Raw genomic sequence first — 18,271 nt, 5'->3', positions numbered from 1 at the left:
ACATCCCTTATCCTCCAAACCAAACCTGTGCGCGCGGAGACGCCCAGAGACATTGGCCAAGAGCCCTGCTTGAACACTGCACTGAAACAGCTCATCCGTCCCACTTGAGACCATTCTGGTGGGCTTGAGGTGTTTGGTCACTTGGAGGAGCAGCCTGTGTGTCCTTGTAATTGCTCTGTGTTCACTGACTCCCCCAAGCACTCACAGAGGGGCCACAGCATGGAGAGGAAACACTTTGGCCTGCCCATATCAATGCATCTGTGGAACCTGCTCCAGCAGGTGATTCCACATAGTTCCCCAAGGACTTGGGCAGGTTCAGTCCTCCTGCAAGACCCTAAAATCTGAACACAGCATTCCAGGTGTGGAACAGGACACAGCCAGTTGCTGTGGCAGCGGCGCCCTCTATGGGGATAGTCATAAGAGATAATGGGCCTTTACCAGGAAAGACGAAAAACTTGCCAATGTTGGTTTCAGGGATCAAAGGTGGTGACATGACATTGCTGTTTGGCTGCCGGCAGCCAGACATGGATCACCTCTACAAAGCAGAAACTGAGGAAATGAAGAGGAAGGGAGTCCTGAAAGAAGTCTATACGGCCTATTCCAGACAACCTGGCCAACCAAAAGTAAGGCTGGTTCCTTTGTTCTGGCAGTTGTAACTGGTTCTGAGAAAGAAGAGTCTCAGTCTGCTGTAGTTTAATCAGGTCTAGTCTCCAAATCCGGGGCATGTAGAGACAGCATGAAGCCATTTTTCTTCTCCTTTGCTGTGGTGCCACACACAGCTGGGACAGGGCAGTTAAAACCTTACTGCATAGGCCCACATTGAATTTAGAAAAGCCAGTGGCCAGAGTAGCATTTGAGAAGCCTTTTCTGATCCTTTTTCTGTTTCCAAGGTCTATGTTCAAGACATTCTTCAAAGCAAGTTGGGGACCAAAGTGTGCAACCTCTTGCATAAGGAGGAAGGGCACCTCTATGTCTGTGGAGACGTGCGCATGGCCAAGGACGTTGCTCAGGCTCTGAAAAGGATGCTCACAAAAGCCCTGAAGCTCAGCGAGCAGCAGGCAGAGGAGTATTTCTTCCAGCTAAAGGTACGCTGTGGCACACGAGGTGTCCTTTCCAGTCACACAGTGTTCTGGGGTGGGCTACAGAAGTCTTCAGTCTCACTCCAGATCTTGGGGGCTGCCGTGAGCTGCTTCTCAGCAGAATGCACAAGGAAAAAAGCTGTAAGCGATGGGCTTAGTCCACCACCAGGATTTAAAACACCGTTTCTGTTTGGTTAGGGGGTAAGAGTGACACATAATGTTCTCTTACATCTACCGTTTGTCTCTCTTTGAGTCCTGGACATCAGCTTTTTACTGGGTCCAGAACATCAAGTTTAAGCAACCACTGAAAGCACAGTGCCTGGGTCTGTGGCTTTTAGGACCTTTTTGTTACCAGAACTGGTCCTGGAGAACGTGTGTCTGGGATTCAAACAGGTTCTTTTATCAACAGTGGCAAAAGTCCAATGGCACAGAATGCAAAAGACCTTTTAGTTACTGAGCTCTTGCTTAAGGAGCAGTATTGAATCATCTCTTGGGTTTCCTTTCTTTTTTGCAGAGCCAAAAGCGATACCATGAAGATATATTTGGGGCTGTGTTCCCACATGAAGTCAAAAGAGGTGCAAGAGCTTTGCAACCCACCAGTCCAAGAAGAAACCAACTCATGTTTTAGACAACACTTGCACATTTGTTGTTGTTTTCAAAAGACAAGGGGTCAAATCCTCTTTCTTATACACGTTCATGTATATGTACATATGTATATATATGTAACATGTGTGTACATATGTATAACATGTATATGATTGTAGGATTTGACTTTTAAACCTCAGCCTTAAGAAAAACATTAATTTTAACGTTTTGTTGCTATTTATTCTGAGACTTCATTGATTATCTTAATAGTGGAGATGCAAATTATTTTTTTAATACTGTCTGCAGTCTAAATCTGCTGGTTTTGTAAATATGAAGAAATTCAGAGGTTTTTTACTGTGTCAGCTGGAGGTGGAGTGTTTTTTGAACTGTACTGTATCTCTTTGTGAGGTTTTTGTATCAGGTTGTTTCACTGTGCATGTTTATCCTCACTTTAAAGCAAGTAAATGGATGGTTGTGCCGCTTGGGAATGTACAGTCCCACGCCTGGCTGCTGCTGAAGCAATATTTGCAAATGAGATAATAATATGATGGTTCCTAAGTGGAAATTCCTGCTCCACACACTCCAGATGTGAGTGCATGAGGCGGCAGCGGGTTTCAGTTCTGCTTTGTGTGTTTCAGGTACTTGAACCTGAATTGTTGCTGTTACAGAGCCCATGGCAGTAAGGTTCAGAAAATTCGAAAGCACTTGGTACATTTGGAATCTATGCTCTGATTTACTTGATTTGTGTGTAATAAAAGATGCCTTTATATTGAGACAAACATGTTGGTGTGGATGAAATTGCTGTTGGCTCTTGCTATTGGCTTCATTACAGCCCCCAGCCAGGACAGGATTTAAGCTGTGCATTGGTTTAAGCACTTGGGTGCTTAATGCTGCTGGAGGCAGAAGAATGTTCTGGGCTGAAAGTTACCCAGATGATCAGCTCCTCTCTGGTTTGGGGAGTCCACCAGGCTGAGAATGGCAGATGAGCCCTTTCTGAAGCAGCGAGTGGTTTGTTGCACTGATGCTTCAGCCCAACTTACACGGCTGTGGTGGAATCCAGCTTTCAGGGCTGGCTGGATGTTGAGGCACTGGAGTTCAGGCCTTTATCCTGGCCTGGGACTCCAGCTACTTATGGTTGAAATTGACTGAGCAATCCAAAAGTGTCTGATCCCAGGAACAGCCCGTCCATGCTTTTAACTGAGTTTTAAGTAACATCTGTTAATTTCAGCTCTTTCCTTGAGACAAGGAGTATTTGGGAAGGGTGCACGAGTACATTGTTCATAGCTGGGAGGTGACAGTGTCAGGTGAATGCAGGGCAAGTGTCTCCCATCGAAGCGACTGCTCCTCCTGCCGGTCCCCGCGGTGCTGTGCCGGGGTTGCAGGCTCTGAGGGGCCAGCAGGTGGATCTGATCATCTGCTCCATGCAGGGCAATGAGGGGCAGCTGAGCGCCGCGGGCACAGCCCTGCACACAGCGGCTGCGGGTGCTGCTGCGAGGCTGGTCCCACCGGGCCGGGAAGGCAGCGTCAGCCCAGGTAGGGCAGAGGCTTTTTTTCCTTTCTCTTCGTGTTGAAATGATGGTTTCTATTATTGCAAAGGGGTGCTCTGTGAGTGTGCGCTGAGATATGGGGGGGCTCGGCAGGGGGACACTTCCCTGCCCCAGTCTGCAGGGCAGGGAGAACGGGGCTGGAGCTGCTGCTGTGTGTGGGCAAGAGTGGGCTGAGCCCTGGGATAGGAGATTGTGATGTGTCGGGATGAGGCTGTGATTTGTTGGAATAACCGATGTGGTGTGTCCGGCTTTCCTGGATCTTGTTTCAGCCAGGTCATCTGTAGCCTGGTCTGTGTGTTGTGGGTTGTCATCTGGTGCCTTTCCCAAATGACCCGTCACTTCTGTGCCTGCACTGGGATGCTCTATGGGATGGCGGAGTGTTGAATAACCAGTGAGGTCCAGCTGGGCTGGTACAATGATGGTCCCCTCTATTAAATGACACCATTTAAGGTTTAAAATGCAATGGAGTGTTACAGTGTAGGTGTTGGGGGCTAGAAATGGACTCTGTGCTTGAGTTTGTCTCCGTTGAGATGTGGGTGCTGTTGCTTCAGAAAAGGAAGGGAGGGAGAAGCTTTGGTTGTCTCAGAGAAAACAAACTCTTGGACTATTCATCAATGGAAGACAAATACTGTAAAAAGGCTTTTAAGAGCACGGGGCTATGTTCTAACCCGAGGAGTTGCTGCCGTGCACAAACCGCACGTTAACGCGGCTCTGGGCTGGCAGCAGCAGGCAGAGGGTCAGTTTCTTCTGACAAACGTGCTTTGGCAGTTCCTGGGTCTCTGCTCGTGCTCGGTGGGGTCTGGGTGTGATCTGGACCTTGTGGAGCTGTGCAGGGCTCCTGTCCCTAAACTGGGCCAGAGCAACATCCGTGTGGGACAGCCTCAGCACAGCCCCTGCAGTGCGATGCCCCCGGCGCTGCGCTGGGGGCTCTGCTGTGTCTGACGGGCTCTTGGATGTGGGATGGAAATGGGGAAATGGTGGGAAAACTCCTGCTGCTGCTTCACTGAGTCAAGTGAAGGGTGGAGGCTGGTGGGTCCCTGTGGAAATGGGCTCGTGTTTTATTTGGCGACAAGTAGATGGAGGGGAGGGAAGGCAAAACCACGATTCTGTACCACTTGCTTTATCCAGAGCAAAGATTTATTCACTGAAAGGTTCCTACACATCCAGAACTTCAGCAGCAGAGTGCACTCTTTGTTCCTGTTTTTACCGGTTGCATAAACTAATACAGATCCTGTTGTTAATACCAACGAGTTTTAATTAATTTAAGAGCAATTCTGGAAGACACTCGATAGAAAATATAAAAAAAAAAATTACTGTACATATTTTACATCACATTTGAAAAGAGAAGAAGGTGACTGTGCCCCCCGTGAGATGGGCTGCACCTACATTCACTGACACGTGGCTCCTGTAGCAGCATCACAACCAGCCCCACAGGCCTCACACCGGCTGATGCAAACAGGAACGACCCCAGAGGCCATCACAAGTGTCTCCTCTCTGATAGAAGGGGGCAGGAGCCCGGGTTTGGTTTTCAGGAGCAGTTTATGGGTGTTAAATGCAAACCCAAGGTCAGGTTAAATTTGAATCCCAAATCTCGTAGTTCAGGGCAGGTTTGAAGCCCCCTCCCCATGCCCAGGGCAGGAGCACAGGCCCGTGTTCCCCTGCCAGCACTGAGCACACCGAGGTGCAGCACGAAGGGCTGTCGGGTCCCGGGGCAGCGCCTGTGGGAATGGGGGAAGCTCTGCGTGGGGCAGGGGCAGCGCGTCCTCATGGGCAGGGTGTGAGTCACACCCGAGGGCAGGCACAGGAAGGACGAACAGCGATGGGGTTTGGTTGGGTTTTAATTACTGTGTTTTAGTCGGGCTCTCATGCAGTGCTGGCTGTCCTGCCCCTCACCGGTCACAGCGTCAGGAGCAAACCACGGCTCTGTTGCTCCCCAGCGAGGCTCCTGCACGCGTGTGCGGCAGCCGATGAGGGGCAAGCTCAAGTGTCCGTGTGCCAGTTGTTGAGTGGTTCCTGCAGGGAAGTTCCAGGTGTCCCGGCTCCCAGGAGCTGTTCCAGGCGCACCGAGGGCAGTGGTGAGGAGCACACGGGGGCTGCTGTCGCCCAGCACCCGCTGCAGCAGGAGCAGAGCAAAGCCCATGAGGGCTCCTGCTTTAGGTTTGGGGGTGCTGCTGTGATTTAAGCAGCAGGGAAAACAACTGCTTAAAACTGCTGACACAGCACTACTGAGAGAACAAACAGGAGCAAGTCTGCAGGAGAACAGGGTGGTGAAGGCTGAACACATGGGAGCGCGGGGGGGTGTTTGCTTTGGAACAGTGGGGAGAGGAGGGAGGTCAGAAGCGTACCGCAGCGCCTGGCTACCACCAGATGGATGTTTTACATGAGACACGTCAAACTCACTCTGCCAGAGCGCTTGTGGGAGCACTCCCGGCTTGCCCAAGGCGGAGCAGCTCTGCTCAACAGAACTCAGGGGTCTCTTTGCCTCCGAATTTTCTACGAGTCACCCACCCACCTGTAGCCAACCAAGTGCCTGTTGCCTTCCCTGCATCATGGGGGGCTTAGAGCTGCCCCCGTGCTACTCGCAGCCCCTCACGGTGAAAGGTGTGTGTCTGGGGGGTGTAATGTACTAGTGCTGTTGGAGAAATGGAATTTGGTGACTTCAGGGACCCCTCAGGACCCGTCCTCACTTGTAACCTCCATGTCATGCACTGGAGAGGGCATGGTGAGGAGTGTGTGTCTTAACCCAGCTTAGGCTATGTCAGGTTAATTTTAAGCTAGATGCTCTGGAGCCAGGTGTGACATTCCTGCTTGCAGGAACTGTGCTCTTCTTAAGTCTTCCCCAAAACAATCACTTTATTCCTGAATTTTCCAAACATAGAGTTTGCAGACTTCAATATGACTGGCTGCAGGGGCTGGTAACACTGGGCGGGGGGGAGGTATGTATGTGTGTGTGAAATGACTTCACCTCTCTTAACCAGCTCCGTGCATCACAACCTTGTTTAATGCATTACTTAGGGATGGCTTCTCCCCTTGTCCTGTCTCTTGTGTCCCTCTGGACCATGTCTTGTCTTCCACAAGTGCAGTGGTGCCTGGGGCAGGGATCGGGTCTGGCTGGTCAGTGCGGTACCTCCAGAGGTGCTGCTGGCTTCAGGAACTGAACTGTGCCTAAAACAAAGGGAGCATTTGGCCCCGTGTGTGGAGCTCTCACAAGTCATGGTTTCATATTTTAAAGGCCAGCAAGGCTTAAGCTTCCTACAGGATTGTACAAGAAGAGGCGGCTTTGACTGAGTTCTGTGTAGCAGAGCCCTCGAGTCCTTAATTGCGACATGGCCCATGGGGCCGGAACCTCCTCTACCAGGAGCAGATTTACTAGAGCTTGGTCTGGGCAAATCCCACTGTAAGAATGTGATTTTTACTGTAACGAAAGGCAAAGGCAGGCTGGGCCTCCAGCCCCTGGTGCTGGAAGGAGCCTGTTCCCCTTCTGCTGGGGAAAACAAGTGCTCTGAAGGCAGAAGGTTGCTCCTGTTCACCACAGACCCGAGAAGGAACCAGGAGTTCTTTTTTCAGTGCTACTTGAGAATGGCCGCAGTTCAACCGGATTCACTGCTTTATTATGCTTAAAAAAATAGAGTTCACACAAAAGATTCATGTAAACATTCCTTAAATAACCGCTGGTGCTCGGGCAGGGCCGGAGGCGCCGGAGCCGAGTGCGGACACGGGTGGGAGCAGCGGGGCCGGGGCCAGCGACCGCTACAGCTTCTGGTGACTTGGTTCCAGGATTCCCAACCCAAATCTCTCAAAGCGCAGGACAACTTTGCTACTGTTAATGCTGGAAAGAGCGGGGAGAGGAGAAGGGAGGGAAAGTTACTTACTTTTGATTTTCTTACCAAGCTACGGTCCTATAAAAGGAACTACAATGGGTTAGATTCTGACCCCATACAACTCCAGACTGCCCACAAAAGAGGCTTAAGTAATTAAGCAGCAAACACTTGCCCTGTTTGTCCTCTCTGGTTCCTGGCACACTCTCCTCAGCCCTATCCTCTCCCCTCCAGAACAAGGTAGTTTTTCAAAATCATGGACTGGTAGGGAATGCAAACAGACCTTTTCTCCAAAGGCACGTGGCTGCTGTGTTACCTACACCTCTGCAGAGCCCCGAACGTTAGTCAAGGGTTTTGCTGAGGAGGGATGTGAACAGAAGCAAACCGTAAGATCCAAAGCACTAATTTGCAAGGGGAGGAGGAGGAGGAGGACCTGAAGGGTGCTCTTGCTTTCCTCCTCTTTTACACAGCAGTGTAGCTGAGCCCAGCTGACCTGTGGGGGCCAGTTCTGGACATCGCCAGTGGCCCCTCTGCCTCGTGAGGCTTGCAGGACACGCACAGGTCACCGCGGGCTCAGCCCCCCAACCCGCTGGGCAGGACACGTGGTGCTGCCCGCACCGGGTTAGTCACAGGCGCTCGCGGGGCCCTTCCAGGGCCGGTGACCACCCGCTGGAGCTCCCAAGCGCGCGGTGCCGCGGTGTTAGACAGTGGCCTCTTGCAGACAGGAGCTGTTATTGAAGCGAGCAGCCCACACCAAGCGGGAAAGGCAGAAAAGGAGGAGCTCAGATCGAGTGTGGGTTATGTCCGGGGTTAATTTCGTGGGTTGGTTTTGAATGGAAGGTGATTGTCCGAGTTGCCGGTTAGGATACAACACATGGAAACATGCAAGGTGGAGCCCGTTATTGCACCAGTAGCTACAACCTACAGAAAATATGGGAGGGAAGGGAAAAAGACACCATGAGAGTTAGTTTCCAGTTATTTAAAGCAAGCCCTTGAGAACTATGTATTATAAAGGTTACACTTTATTCAGTGCAGGGTTAGTGCCGTGTTTCTCGGGGGAGGTGAACACATCTCCTGTGGGTTTGGAACCTGAGCCTCCTCCCAGGAGCGACCCAAGTGTAAGGCAGTTGAACAGCAGCTGAGTTGCTGCACTTGCATTTCACTGAACACTACTTCAGCTGCCAATGCCAATAATTAATACTGACACTGAAGTGCTTCTCCCTGTTAAAGGCTTTGAGCAAAGACTAGTAACTTGTGTGCATTGCCATGAACTACTTGTGGGGTTTGTGTGGGTCAGTCCATCATCCAGGCAAAAATAATTTCAAAGGGAAACAGTGTCACATTCTCTGGTCCTTCCCTTCCTCAGCACCACATTACAAGGGAAATTCTAACCACTTTGGGGGCAGTGTGGGCCCTTGCCAATACTCTTGGTAGTTCAAACATAAAGCAGGATAAATAATCTACTGAAGGAAGGAGGTGAATATGTTAAAGTAGGAAATTAACTGTCTGAAGTGTGCAAGCTTAATTGCATAACTTCCTAGTAACTCAAAAGCAGAACAGCACGCTGTTACTCGCCCGGCAGAGGTTTGACAGCCCCCAGGAAGGCAAAGTAAAGCACAGAAATACCAGTTAGCAAATTCTGAGCAGCATCGGTGTTCTTACAGCAGCAAATACTCACTCAGCAGACTTCCAGAAGTGCCCTGGGTGGGAGAGCCGACGATTCAGTTTTGGCAGTTTTTCAAGCATATCCATGAGGACAGTGAAGCTCGGCCTCTCGCCGGGATCAAAGGACCAGCACGCCGAGAGAATCTCCTGCAAGGGGTATTTGTGGCTCATGATCTCCATTCGGGTCAAGGCCAGCTCTGCAGAGCAAGCAGCTGACAGCACTGTGACTGGCACAAGCCCAGCCACAGATACCGTTTAATAGAGGTCTTGGGCATTCTTATAATCCAGCAGTATCCTGGTAGATGTCCACTTCCGTGTGGCAGTCAGGGGCAGAGGCTTGTATCTAACCTGGCGTCCATTCTAATCTGTATCTCCCCTGCCCTTTATCTTTAGAGCTATGAGTAAAACAAATCTCTTTAAGCAGCCCCCTCTTTCCTGATCAATAGCTCTGTGGGAGGATTCCTGCAGCCAAGGTACTTACATTGACTTCTTTCCCCAAGCTAACAGTTGCAAGGACTTGCTTCACCCCTTCGCCACTCCCGATCTGCCAGATGAGCGCCTCGGCAGGCTGGGTCTTGAAAGGCCATTCTCTTGCTTGGAGCTCATACCACACAGTCCTGCAACACCAACAGCAAATCAAGCCTTTGCCTGCTCTTAAGCGAAAGACAGAAACCCTGTTGCCGCTCCTGTTCTTCAGCCAGGCTCTGGAAGGTGTTTGAGGCTGAGCAGCAAATCCCACCCACCCCACACACCTCCCGCCTGTGGCTTTTGTAGTTTTAGGTGGGGAAAATGCATCCCTGCTGGAATCCAGAGTACGAGGACAGCTGACCTGCAGGGCTCAGCCTGTAACAGATCTCATTTACGAAGCTCCTATGGTATTCCCAGGTGTCGCTTTCTTACCCAAAGGCATAGACATCTGCAGCTTTGGAGAAAGGCAGCTTGTCCTCGTCTTTCCCAGGGGCCATCTCACGAACAATCTCGGGGGCCAGGTAACATAACCAGTCGTGAGGCAGCTTCAGTTCGTTCTCCCTCCTGAGTTCCAAAGAGAGAGGTGACACTGAAACACTGCTACATCAGCCAGGAACAGACCACATCTGTGCTTCACCTAATGCCTGGGCTTCAGTCTCTCAAATGTGTTTGCTGACATTTCATTCCTAATTTTAATGCCACATTAAAACCCATGCATGTGTGAGCCCGAGTCCCTAGTTCATTCTGGGGCTTAAGGTTAGTTTTGTTTGTTCTGCGTTCTGAGTCTTAATCCGCGCAGAACTCCCCAGCCCTGAGCTACTGCAACTGTAGCAAGAACGCTGCTTAAAATAAGAAAACAAAGTGTATTCCAGAACTGTGTGTATGTCCTAAAGCAATCGGCACTCCTCACTTTTGTGTTTCCCTATTTGACCATTATTTATCATTCCAGAAGCAGACCCAGCACTGAAACCTCCGCTTACCTTCCTTCCTGAACCACACCCGAAATTCCAAATAATCCAAAGTCAGTGATCACAACTTTCCCATTGTCATAGAAAACATTCTTGGATTTCAGATCCTTGTGCACAATCCCCTTTGCGTGAAGATAGCCCATGCCCTGGGAAATACATGCGGAGATAGAAACTTTTAATCGTATTATCACTGTTTACAAGCTGCTAACCCTGGCCGTGCTTTGCTTTGTAACACACACTGACCCCCCCGACTCCAGCATAAATGATGAATTGTAAGTGGGGACACAGCAGCTGACTGATGCAGGAAAGGTGCCAGGGAGCAGATCTCAGTGTAGCGCCCCACCTCCAAGTTGCTTTGCACCCTCTGCATAGCAGGGCTGCTGGAGGGGTACTCCCAGCTGGAGCAGTAAGTGGCTGTGGACCTCACAACTCTGCAGTCTGTATGTGTAAGATGGCACGAGTTTGCTCACTGAATTCACAGCATATTTCTGCCAGAAAAGAAACTGGCAGCTTTAGAAACGCTTCTTCAGTTGAGCAATATTGAAAGGCCAGAACAGACTGTGCAGCTCTGGCAAGAAGCGCCATCTGCTTCAAATGCACCAGCTCAGCTGCAGCGACCGACAGCAGGGACCGGGGGGAGGCCTGCCCCACACACCTTCCTTCACTGCTCCCCTCAGCCCTGCACCAAGGCAGAGCTCTCCCTTAGCACCACATCTCTTACCTTAATGATCTCCTGTGCTATCTGCCGGGTTTTGTTGATGTCCAGGGATATCTTGGGGTCCCTCACAAACGAGTGAAGTGTCCTTCCTTTGCAGAAGCTACAGGAAAGAGGAACAACAATCCTGAAAAAGGTCTTTAAAATACTGGAGGGAAATAAGAAGGTAATACTGATGTTCAGCTGGGTTTCTTATCATGGTGACAGAATCCCAGCCCTCTTCCACTGCTCAGAATCACCTTTTGAAGGACTTTAGGACTAGGAGAGTGGCATGCCCTTGGCCTTACATAAATTCAGCCTGCATAGGAACACCCCAAAAAGCTGTTGTTTAGGAGCTAAATGATCCTTGTCTCAACTAAATACTGAAAATGAAGGAGAGGACAAAAATAGTACCATTGCTGCCAACTGTCCCTCAGAGGAACAGAAAAGGTAATTGGTGCATTACCAACCTCACACGCTGCTTTGTTGTCACTTTGCTGCACTGGAACCATTTGGAAGGAGATGGCAGAGGAACAGCCTGTTCCAAATTTTTTTCCTCCTACATTTTGAATTTTATTATTCAAGAATTCAAAAATAAAAAGAAAATTGGCAAAAAATATTGTATGTTCCCTAAAAGGAGACAACGCTTGTATCCAAAACTGAGCAACACAGCCTGCGTGTCTGCCACCTCCTGACAGTGAGAGGCTTCTTTTTATACACAAAGAATAAATATTAACTTATATAATACGTGTATATTAAAACACTACTACGCTGCTCTATCCTTACCTGGTAATGATTGCTAGATGAGGGGGGTTCATGCATGCTCCCATGAAGAGTACCACGTTCTCATGCCGGGTCTGTCTGTAGTTCATCACCTCCTTCTTAAAGAGCTTGAGATGATCCTGGTTGTTCCCGTCTATCTCCAGCAGCCGGATGGCCACTTCCCCGTGCCACTTCCCCTTGTAAACCTTCCCCCACCGCCCTTGGCCAATGGGGTCCCCCAGTTCAATCTGTTCAAAGGGGATGTCCCACTCCTGCAGGTACACGCTGGTCTGGCTGGGCTTGCGGTAAATCATCCCTTGCAAGCGGGGCCGTCTGTTTGGCAGATCCTCCACCTCATCCTCGTCATCTTCGGGTTCTGATTTATTAGCCTCTGGTTCCTCCACCTGCTCACAAACAGAGAAGATAAACACAAGCTGAGAGCCCCCTCTGAGGGGCAGAAGCAGCCCAGCAGCACAGGCTGCTCTGAGAGAACCTCAGGGGTTGGCTGTAGGCACCTGACATCTGTACGTCTGTGCAGGTGCAGACAAGAAAGGCTTCATCCCATATAGAGATGAATCTGTAGAAAAGTGAGGGGCAAACCAGAAAAAAACCTACCTCTGCTTCACATTCAACTCCATGTGTGTCTGGCTGTTGATCAGCACTAACAAGAGAAGAGAGGATTACAGTAAAAATAACGTTTGCATACCCACCCGAGTCAGAAAAGTGGGCTGCTACATGTGCTGCTAGTGGAGTGAAGGAAGCAAATGGAGAACAGATCTTGACAGCGTCATAGGAGCTCAGAGAAAAACACAATTACTGCTCTACTTAACAGATAAGGACTTTCTAAGGTTACTTTAGCAAATGAGGAACAAAGACTTTGAAGTGATTTTCAGTGATTAAGTAGTAGGAATTGATCTGGCAGGGGCATGGCGACATTACTACAGTATGTTCTGGTAACGGATATTCCCTTTCCTACTGCTGAGGCACCTAGATCAGAGAAGTGATTGTGAGCACTGGCCATGTGGGCTAAAATCTTTTGCATGTCATAGAATGCAGATCCTTGAAAAGATGTTTGCTTGCAGGCAGGTGTGCCATGCTCTTTTAATTAAATACCCTGGGAGTTCTCAGACAAGTTCAGTTTTGGGCATAACACAGAGTTTCAGACTGATCTGAAGCTCACCAGGTAAATACTGTGCAAATAGAAGAATTTAGACCTGTACTTACTTAGTGTCTGCAGCTGTTTCTGGAGGCTGTGCTGACTGGGCAGGACTGGGAATTTCTGGGAAGATAGAAACATTTATGATACATATTTTACACTTTAATCTCCTATAGATTGGAAGTTTTAATATTGCAATAGTGATTATTTGCTGCTTATTCAGGAATTATAAAGTAAACTCAACCACAGACAATATGATTTCATACTTCCATTCAGTTAAAACTCTGCTCATCTTTCCTAGTACCTCTATGCCTGTATATTGACCAAGCCCAGTCTTCCTCCCGTTCACCTGCTGATCTGTAATGTCTTTCAAGTCCTTGTCTGTGAACTGCTCAGAGGCCTTCAAGTTGCCTTGGACAATCAGAAATACTTAAATCCTCACAGACCTAGGCTGTGTGAATGAATCTGTACTGCAGCTCCTGTATTCCAAATGCACCCAATCTGCCCAGTGTCCTTTTATACTAGATACAACCCCCTAAAAGTGAGCCTTTTAAAAGAAAGAACACTGTTGTGTACAGAACCCCCAAAACAGCAGAAAGCTCTTTTCCAACTGACTATTTAAAGTTTCATCTTAGTACATAAATCACATCAGCACCTCCTGTTAGGAGAGAGGGGCCCGAAATCCATCCTGAGGCAAGAGAAAGTCTGAACTGGTTTAGATACTCTTTTTAAAAGCAGAATTACTGTTCTCGGGCAGCATGCAAAGTTTACAAACAAGTTACTTTTTGGCAGGAGGAGCTGGTTAGTACAATTAAACCCATCAACTCACCTGGGAAGATGAATTGTTGTCTGTGCTGAATGTAGTAGGCAGCTTTTGGATTAAGTGTTTAAAAAAAAAAAGAACAGCAAATAAAAAATATCAGGAGAAAAAAACAACACAAACAAGTTAGAGGATCATCAGTGAGTGCTCCATATGCATTCCATGAATTAGTCCCAGCTCACTGCTGGGAAACATATTAGTAGATTATCAGCCTGCTTGAGGGGGTGAATTTCAGCACATGCATTTTGGAAAGACTACAACAGATGACACTTGTCAAATGAGAGCTAATAAGCAAACAGTCTGGTGGGGAAACAACACATTCAGACTTCAAGTGGCAGAGGCAAGTTGAGGGACCCAGGGGTGCTAAAGGCTGGTGCTTCGGTGCCCTCTCGTGTCTTCAGGTTTTTAGAGGTGCACCCAGAGCAGCTGAAGCTCTTGAGCCATCTGCAAACAGTTCTCTGCATTTCAGTGAATTTGAGCAGAATGTCCCAATACAAAGTAGTTGCAGTAGAATCCTTGTACTAAACTGGTTGTGCTTCTGCTCCTTCTGACTAAGCTAAAATAGCAACTTCCACTTACAGATCAAAAGCTTGATGCAAAATACAGCAATGTTGAAGGCTAGATGGAGCAGTTATGAAACCACATGCTGCTCGATTTCCAGATCAAAGGGATTAAATTTATTCTCACGATGTAAATCTTTGCCTTTCTCAAGAGATTCTGGCCTCTATTGACTGGTAAAGACCGCACATTTGGGTTCCTCATCTGTAAAGCAGGTAGGGTCAATTCTTCTCTACCATATGTGTGTGTCAGTGGTTTAAGATTGTTTGTTGCTGGTTATCTTTGGGAAGGGACTGGTAAAGTAGTTCACTCAGGTTCTCATTTGTATGTTTTGCTCTAGCAATCAATTTAGGATTTACAGCCACTGGTGACCCAGCACAGCAGGCAGCATGCATTTCACAGCACGGTGAGAGAAGGGAGGAGAAAGCATACAATGGGGTTTTTAGTCCTTTTCGAGAAAGGAGAAGGTGGATCAAGTAATTTAAGAAAGGTGCAAACATTCCTCAGTAATGTCTCCTGCAAAGGTATCTTCTTGATACCACTTAAAAACTTGTAAGAACAGACGATTTTGTTCTATAAGGTAACAAAATACACCTTCAAACCTTGCTAAAGACACAACCATGTATTCAGAAACCTGCCATTGCCTGTGAAGACTTATCAGCCTCTGCTTACACAGAGGCCCTTCTGATCTTGGTAAGGGTCTCTTGAAAAAGCCATGTTTACCTGGGAAGTTAAAGCGTCCATCCCTGTGGCCCATAGGAGAGGGGTTTGGGGGAGGTGTTGCGCTGGGAGGGTTGGAAGACTGGAAAGGGGCTGGGGAAGAGGGTGTGGATGAGGTTGTAGAAGAAGGATTACTGCTGGAGTCCAAATGGTTTATTGCTGGTGGATGCTCCTGTAAAGCAAAGGAAGTCACTCGTGAGGAGACAATAAAAAGGAAGAAAGACAGAATTGCCCTCAGTGTCTACTGAACATCGGGAAAGGAAAGCTGTCCCGGCCTCGGGCACAGCAGTTTTCTTACAGACACCAGACCCACTGCAGTCACCATGTACCTTTTTAGTTAGTGCTTTGGGAAGAGTTCCAAATTGTGGCTCTGTTGGTCTGTCTACTGGATTATTGATATCAGAAGGGACAGACTCTGTTCTTCTTATTTTTGCTACTGAAAAACAGGTGGGAGAAGGGAGGGAAAAAAGCTTTAATCAGACTTTTTTATTCTTGCGATACCATCAATTACATTGAAATGCCAAGAACTTGCAGAAAATTACTTACTGGGAAGGAAGGAGATTCTACAAGCAGGTGCCTCTTTAGTACATTTGTTGTGACATTTTAATCTGAAAGAGATACATTACATGTTAAATAGCAGCTTGTTCTTTCCCGAGAAGAGGAAGCCTACCCTTAATTTGTAATTCTTATGCTAATCTCAGAGGGAGTTCTGGAATGCTCCTGGCCCCAGAGCAGCATGCATTCATATGAAGAATCCTATTATGTGTGTCATTAGGCTAATGAAAGCCATATACATATCTTAGCATCTGATTTATTTCTAATGTAGTTACCTTCACTGAGTCTCATCCAGCTACAGGAAAGCACTAAATCTCAGTGCTCTGGACTAACAACCCAGACAGAGAACTAAAATCCTCGCTGCTGTTCAGGTATCCAGCTCCCACTGCAAGATTTGCCCATGATCAGGTAGGAAGCCTGTGGCAGGGAACTGAATTTGGTTCATCCATGTGTCGGGCTGCCAAGCTAAAGTGTAAGTTGTGCCAGAGCCTCCCTTTGCCAGTTCAGAAGCTCACTGAAAAAATGATGCCATTGCTAAGGGTGCAGCGCATCAAGGGGCACGTGTTATTGGCAAACTTTAATGAATCCCATGCAAAGTTCTTCTGAAGAAGAACTGTGTGCTCACCTGCAGTACTTACACTTCACCCCGAACATCATGCTCTTCTGACAGACTTGGCAAATCTGAGATAACCAAGACTTTGTAGAGAACCTAAACAGAGACAAGAGGGGAAAAATCATGTTCACTGGTGCTTAAAGGAAAATTAACCTTTGTAGGTAGTGACAGATGGGCTGGACTGCTTTAGAAATGAAGCTGAAATACATAGTTAAGGCTGAACTTGGCAAACGAGGCACCTGATCCAACATCCAACCTATCTTAGTCCTGACTGCTACGAACATCCTAAAATGATTGGATTCTGTGCTGCTCTGACTCCTCAGTCTGCCCCGATGGCTCCCGCAGCGTGTTGCTTACCTGTGTGTTACAGCTAAGCCAAAGTCTCTTCGTACCGTTTGAGGGGATCCTTGGGAGAGTTCTGGTGGAGAACAAAAGGAGGTTTTAGGGAAGCATCACTCACAAGTGTGCTTACCAGTCTAGACAGAAACAAAGTGATCACTGTCATAGGTAAGGACCAGTAGCCACAACACTGTCAGTAGCACAGCTGAGATCGCTTTGCCTTCTGCTGCAAAGCTACTACCAGATCCTACTCTGGTGTTCTCACATGGAGGCAACGTAAGATCAGATTTGGCTTTGGAATCATAATTCTTCCTTCTTTTTTTATTTTTTTTTTTTTTTCTTTTTGTTAAATCACTATGTTTTACATTTAGGGATTGCAGAGTCCATCTGATTAGGTCTAGGCCATTCTTAAAGTGGGAAGTCAGGTTTTATTCCCCGTTGGTTTACCACAGATGCCATCACCCAGCTCTCATGCAGTGTCAGTAGACTTCACAACATTCTTCTACATTGAAAACCATTATCTCCATTTTATAGATAGGGCCAGTGTGACCCAGAAGAATAAAAAGATTTATGTGAGATCACTCAGCCAGCTGAAAGTGCAGACCTCAGAACGCCAGCTCAGCACTCCGGTGGTTATACCACATAACTTCCCAAAACCTCTCCACTATTTAGATTCTGGCATCTTTTCTGAATTAACTCTATAGCCATGTTGCAAATTTGGAGGAAACTCAACTCTGCAAGTATCAACATAGCTTCGAGGCTGGACACTGTCAATGCTTATAAAGAGCCAGTCTCTTTATTTGACCCTAGATGGCACCAGATTCTTTTTTATCATTATTCCAGTAAACTTTTAAAGGCATCTGTGGTCTTCAGCATCTTAGAATAGGCTGGAAGTTGCTTTTCCAAGCAATATCTAGTGTGGCCATCCAACTGCAGAGTCATCCGAATTAATTACAACACAACAGTTAAGATGGCTAAAAGCAAGAGGCCCATATCTCTCTACATTAGCTTCCAAGGTTACAGGTTGTGTCTAAGACAGGCACACATGGTCACATCAGCCTAGCTAACATGCTAAATGGCATTAATATGTCACTGGATAAAAACACAAAACCATTAAACATGTGAATAGATGCATCAGGGGAGCATCCCAAAGAAGGCTGTATGTAACAGTCTAATTTCATTACATTTTTAAGAGATACTTAAAAATGAATATCCAGAGATACTTAATAGTGAGATCTGAAGTTATTTCTAGTACCAAGAGGCATCAATAACAGCTGTCTGAAGTCACAGACAAGCATTTACACCCAACCCCCTTGCTTTAGCCCTTTAAACACCAGTATTCCTTTTCCTTGCTCTTGTCATCTGAGGAAATACCAGGTACAAAAAAGACCATGTGAACATCCTGAAGATCTCCAGTGGGCCAAGCTCCTGTTAGAGTTAACAGCAGCCCTGGGACAGAAGGCCCTGTTGAGGACCTCCAGCAGCTGCACCGGGATGATGACAGGGAGCTGACAGGACAGGTTCTTCTCTCTCACAATGAAATGAAGACAGCCCTGTAAAAATCTCTTACCGAACCTAGAGAGAAAAAATACAGATTTATTAGACATTGATATTGATGTGACAGGATACACACTTTGCTAGAGCAGAAACTCCTTCCTGCAGCTTTTGATGTTGGGTTTGCAAACATCTCTGGTTTTGTACAGGCTCCTGAAGTTGCTGCATAGCCAGTATTTTCCTGCCTACAAAGGGTAGTCTTTGCTGGGTAGAGCTCCAGCCTGTGAGTGCAGTGTACAAGAGTGCACCTGAATTGTGTCTTGCAGATGGGAATGTAATTTGGGCAAAAGGGTCCTGAGTGGAACAGGCTCTGTGAACTTTTCCAGGTGGCCAAAGAATTAGTGTAAGTTGTAATGATCCAGTGCCTGCT

The 18,271-nt window shown here is 47.6% G+C and overlaps 2 protein-coding genes across 12 annotated transcripts in view; one reads left to right on the top strand and one right to left on the bottom strand.

Annotated features, from left to right (window-relative positions):
- The window catches only part of NOS2 (nitric oxide synthase 2), a 34,624-nt gene extending 32,181 nt beyond the window's left edge, over positions 1-2,443 (top strand). For 3 of the 4 annotated variants that reach the window (XM_030472739.1, XM_030472738.1, XM_030472741.1), the window contains 2 exons: positions 475-623; positions 891-1,687. In XM_030472739.1, coding sequence (XP_030328599.1) covers positions 475-623; positions 891-1,277 — 536 coding nt within the window. In that variant the 3' untranslated portion in view covers positions 1,278-1,687. Of the gene's footprint in view, positions 1-474; positions 624-890 lie in introns of all 4 variants that reach the window. The other variant, XM_030472740.1, reaches the window with a different exon arrangement.
- Positions 2,444-4,326: 1,883 nt separating this feature from the next.
- The window catches only part of KSR1 (kinase suppressor of ras 1), a 56,002-nt gene continuing 42,057 nt past the window's right edge, over positions 4,327-18,271 (bottom strand). For 2 of the 8 annotated variants that reach the window (XM_030472694.2, XM_030472701.1), the window contains exons 5-20: positions 17,918-17,922; positions 16,366-16,426; positions 16,021-16,104; positions 15,387-15,448; positions 15,170-15,276; positions 14,844-15,012; positions 13,572-13,613; positions 12,811-12,865; positions 12,202-12,247; positions 11,611-11,990; positions 10,852-10,948; positions 10,143-10,276; positions 9,595-9,726; positions 9,176-9,311; positions 8,708-8,841; positions 4,327-6,376 (exon numbers count right to left, since the gene is read on the bottom strand). In XM_030472694.2, coding sequence (XP_030328554.1) covers positions 6,223-6,376; positions 8,708-8,841; positions 9,176-9,311; positions 9,595-9,726; positions 10,143-10,276; positions 10,852-10,948; positions 11,611-11,990; positions 12,202-12,247; positions 12,811-12,865; positions 13,572-13,613; positions 14,844-15,012; positions 15,170-15,276; positions 15,387-15,448; positions 16,021-16,104; positions 16,366-16,426; positions 17,918-17,922 — 1,798 coding nt within the window. In that variant the 3' untranslated portion in view covers positions 4,327-6,222. Of the gene's footprint in view, positions 6,377-6,795; positions 7,951-8,707; positions 8,842-9,175; positions 9,312-9,594; positions 9,727-10,142; positions 10,277-10,851; positions 10,949-11,610; positions 11,991-12,201; positions 12,248-12,810; positions 12,866-13,571; positions 13,614-14,843; positions 15,013-15,169; positions 15,277-15,386; positions 15,449-16,020; positions 16,105-16,365; positions 16,427-17,917; positions 17,923-18,271 lie in introns of those variants that run through there. The other 6 variants (XM_030472695.2, XM_030472700.2, XM_030472699.2 and 3 more) reach the window with 6 other exon arrangements.

This window comes from Strigops habroptila (assembly GCF_004027225.2).
Source record: "Strigops habroptila isolate Jane chromosome 13 unlocalized genomic scaffold, bStrHab1.2.pri S16, whole genome shotgun sequence".
Taxonomy (NCBI): Eukaryota; Metazoa; Chordata; class Aves; order Psittaciformes; family Psittacidae; genus Strigops; species Strigops habroptila.
Note: the sequence above shows the minus strand (reverse complement) of the source record. Positions and strands in the feature narration are given on the sequence as shown.